Here is a 3,649-nt window from a genome sequence, read left to right on the forward strand (position 1 = left end):
ACCATTGTGGGGAGCTAGTGTTCGCGTCAATAGAAAATGTGCAGTATGCTTAAAGAGTAATTTAGGTTTAACCTAGCCTAAAGAGAATTTCACATGACTGTGATTTGATCTTTTTAATATTTCATTCTAGAAATATGTGGGGGTACAGCACATTTAGCAAGACAGATAGTTTGAAAGACGGAAGGGCCGACAATTGCGTACATTGCGAGTGATTGAGGAATAATTTGAGTGCTATCGCCAGTGCATTAGTTTGAATTATAATTTAATTCGCTATTTGCAAGTCCGCCCAAAACTCACGTTTGCTTTCTGTCAGAAGCCCTTAGCATAGCAGGAATTGCTGTTAAGGCACATGGACGGCTGAGTGCTTAGAAACTACGAAAGGTTTTGACAAAACCAGACATTAACAAGGATTTAAATGGAACTAAAAAGGTGCTTTCAGTGGAGCACTGCCAGGCTGGGTGGCATATGTGTAAAACATTCGGTCGTAGCCATCAGCGGACCGACCAAGCTGTATGGCATTTGCACTGCATGGCTCGTTAGGAGGCTAGCCGTCTATGAGAGGGTCTGTCTGTCTCCAGAACTAATCTTTCAAACTTCTTTTTTATGGCTCTGTATTTTGTGTGGCTCTGTATATAGCCTATTTGTATTATATAATTATAATAATGTACACAAAACGGATGGAACATTATATGTTCTCTAAGAGGTTGATTTCTCTGTATACTCATGAAGTACTCTGACTAGATGTTTATCGTTTATAGAGCAGCAGCTCCAGAGATGATCTCAATGAGCTCCTTGGTAATGACAGCCTGTCTGGTACGGTTGAATGTGAGGGTCAGCTTGTTAATGATCTCAGAGGCATTCTTGCTGGCGCTGTCCATAGCGGTCATCCTGGCGCTCTGCTCACTGGTGGTGGATTCCTTCATGCTGTAGTAGATGAGGTTGACCAGGGCAAACTCCTGGTAGTTCCTCAGCGTGTCGGTATCGATGTCATCGTAGGTGCTCAGGGCCTCCGAATTAGCAACCGTGTCGACGGAAAACAGAGGCTTGTTGTCTGTCTTGTATGAGATAACAGACCTGAATCTGTTATAGATGATAGACCCCTGGTCAAACTCATACCCCGAGTTAAGCAGCTCCGTGGCAATGATAGAAGCATCATTGAAAGTCGGGGGCTTGCGACCCACTTCCTTGCAGTTTAAGATAATGTGCTGTCCATGAGTCCTGTGCAGCAGACCCCTTAGTTTATCCCCCACGTTGACCACCTTCACCTCCTTGCCAGCACCGCTCAGAGTGGCTATCTGACTCTTCATGGCCTTGGCGACACCAGAGTGGATAGCGCCACAGAGGCCGCGGTCAGATGACACGCCGATGATCAGGTGCTGGCTGGCCTTGTCCTCTGGCGCTTTGATCTCACCCTTTTCATACAGGGCCATGGCTCCGTTTCCATACACGCGGGCAGGCTTCAGCTGCCTTTCAGCGCGGGCAAACTTGGCAGCTGCCACCATCTTCATGGACTTGGTGATTTTCTGGATGTTCTTGATGGACTTCAAGCGAATGGTGATGTCCTTCAGGGTGGCCATGTTCCTAACCTGCACACATTGTGGGTCAAACACCAACGCGCTGCTCCGGGCGTACATGGTTACTTCTATTGAAGGTCAGACATGCAAGACATGCAGAACTGCACACTTTTTCTGAATCACGTAGTCACGACAAGGCGCTTGCACGCAGCTTTTTATACGAGGTGAGATCCATATATGGAGATCTAAGGGTCTCCGTGATGTCACGTGATGTCACCATGCATAATGGATTGGCAACCATATATGGTGGTGTGACAGACATAATTTATTTGTGACGTATTGATTGATGACGTCAGCCATCTCCATATTTGGGCATGGTTTCCTTCAACCAGTGCTCATCATCCATGGGCCTGGTGAGAATGTTGTGCAGAGACGCACGCTGCCATCACCAGGTGGTCAACCGTCTCTGGTCTCATCTGGATGGGTTGGTAGAAGATCCTCCACCTAGAGGCAAGAATGCCAAAGGCCTTCTCTACAGACCTGCATGCCCTTGAAAGCCTGTGGTTGAAAATGGCTTCCTGCTGTTTCCCAGAAAAGGGACGCATCTGATATCTCTTTAGGGAAAATGCAGCATCTCTGATCATGGTTTCTGGCATTCTCCCCAAATCATCTGCACCATGGTAGGAATGAATCCTGCGGGACATGCAGGGTGTTGGCAGCCATCCCTCTTCCCAATGCAGAGCTGCCGTAAACCCCACCATCGCTAGCTCTTCCAAATTCCCACACTTGTGTTGTATGGAAGTGAAATGTTAGTTACTCTTCATGTGACCACCGCTCTCTGACTGACAACAGCGCTACCCGTTCAAAACATATCAAAATAACGGTAGTGGGTCGCACACACCAAGACTTCAGTTCAAAATATTTATTGCATTTTTGAACAGGGGCAAACGTTTCGGCTATCCAGCCTGTGAGTGAAATGTTAGTTTGAATAGAAGGCAGCATGCACGACTCCATCTCGTCTCACTCACTTTAATCATTTTACCGGGTGCATGGTCAGACACAACATTTTACACAGAGAAGAAATCCAGCACTCACAGCAATAGCTTTTAACCCATTCTGGACGGGAACCCCTTTTGGTGTTTTAACTAAGCATTATGTTATACTTTAGCCATTTAAAAATAGCAGATCTACAAGCTCATGGCTATTTTTGAAAAATCGTGAAAATGCGGCACAAATCTTTGAATATATATTATTTTTTTTATTTCGACGTCAGGCCTAAATGGGTTACGGCACTTATTTATTTTACCATAGGTAGGTTGGGTATGGTATGCTGCAGACAAGCAGCACACAACGAACGCGTTGCGGCCGAAACCTTCGTCAGCGTTGTCTACTGCACACAAAAACTGGTGTCACATTTATAGTGTCCGTAGTTGTAACACCAACCCCTGTCCGTGTCGAAACAACGTCCAACCAATCCCAGTACCAAAAGTGCAGTTGCATAACATTTACATCAACCATAATTATATTAAGCTTATACATGATTTTGAGTCAATAAGGCACAACATGCCTGATGCCAGTCACATATTTACCCATATAACAATTACAACACATCTAAACAGTAAGACATTAATAATAGTGATAATTGGGCACCATTGACTGAGTCCTTAAAATAAGAGGTAGGTTGAGGGTCAATACTCGGAAGACCTATATAGCTCATAGAATATTATATTAAAGTGCTAAAGTAGCTACAAAGCTTATTAGAAAAGAAGATAGGTTGAGCAACACATCACTAGAAAACATTGTTTTGCAACGATTAATAGGAGTCTTAAGGCCTCTCTTCCCTAGAAGTACACTAATAAAGCACAATCCACCTCTCTCTCAAAAGGTATTTATCTCTACAACACAAGGGACAATAGTAGCCTCACAGTTAGCTATATTTTGGGGCCTCGTCCCAATCCTTCTTAAAAAATAATAAAGATTAAAGAAAGAGCAACTCCTAATTCTGTACTCCAGTATATAAGGCATATAGTCACACAAATAGATCACACAACTTCATATTTAAATACATGCTGAAACATGGAGGAAAATCATCAAACATATAGAAAGGCTACAGGTGTCTTCAGTCTTCGGCTCTC

At 44.1% G+C, this 3,649-nt stretch overlaps 1 protein-coding gene across 1 annotated transcript; it reads right to left on the bottom strand.

Annotated features, from left to right (window-relative positions):
• Positions 1-746: 746 nt before the first annotated feature.
• LOC306926624 (ATP synthase subunit gamma, mitochondrial-like) lies at positions 747-1,656 on the bottom strand. Its single transcript, XM_079505981.1, has one exon. The coding sequence runs from the start codon at positions 1,632-1,634 to the stop codon at positions 753-755; it is 882 nt and encodes a 293-aa protein (XP_079362107.1). The 5' UTR covers positions 1,635-1,656; the 3' UTR covers positions 747-752.
• Positions 1,657-3,649: the final 1,993 nt, after the last annotated feature.

Source organism: Electrona antarctica, assembly GCF_951216825.1.
Source record: "Electrona antarctica genome assembly, chromosome: 7".
Lineage (NCBI taxonomy): Eukaryota > Metazoa > Chordata > Actinopteri > Myctophiformes > Myctophidae > Electrona > Electrona antarctica.

Excerpts from the sequence above, each read along its gene's own strand:
- LOC306926624 (XM_079505981.1), bottom strand. The coding sequence starts at position 1,634 with ATGTACGCCCGGAGCAGCGCGTTGGTGTTTGACCCACAATGTGTGCAG.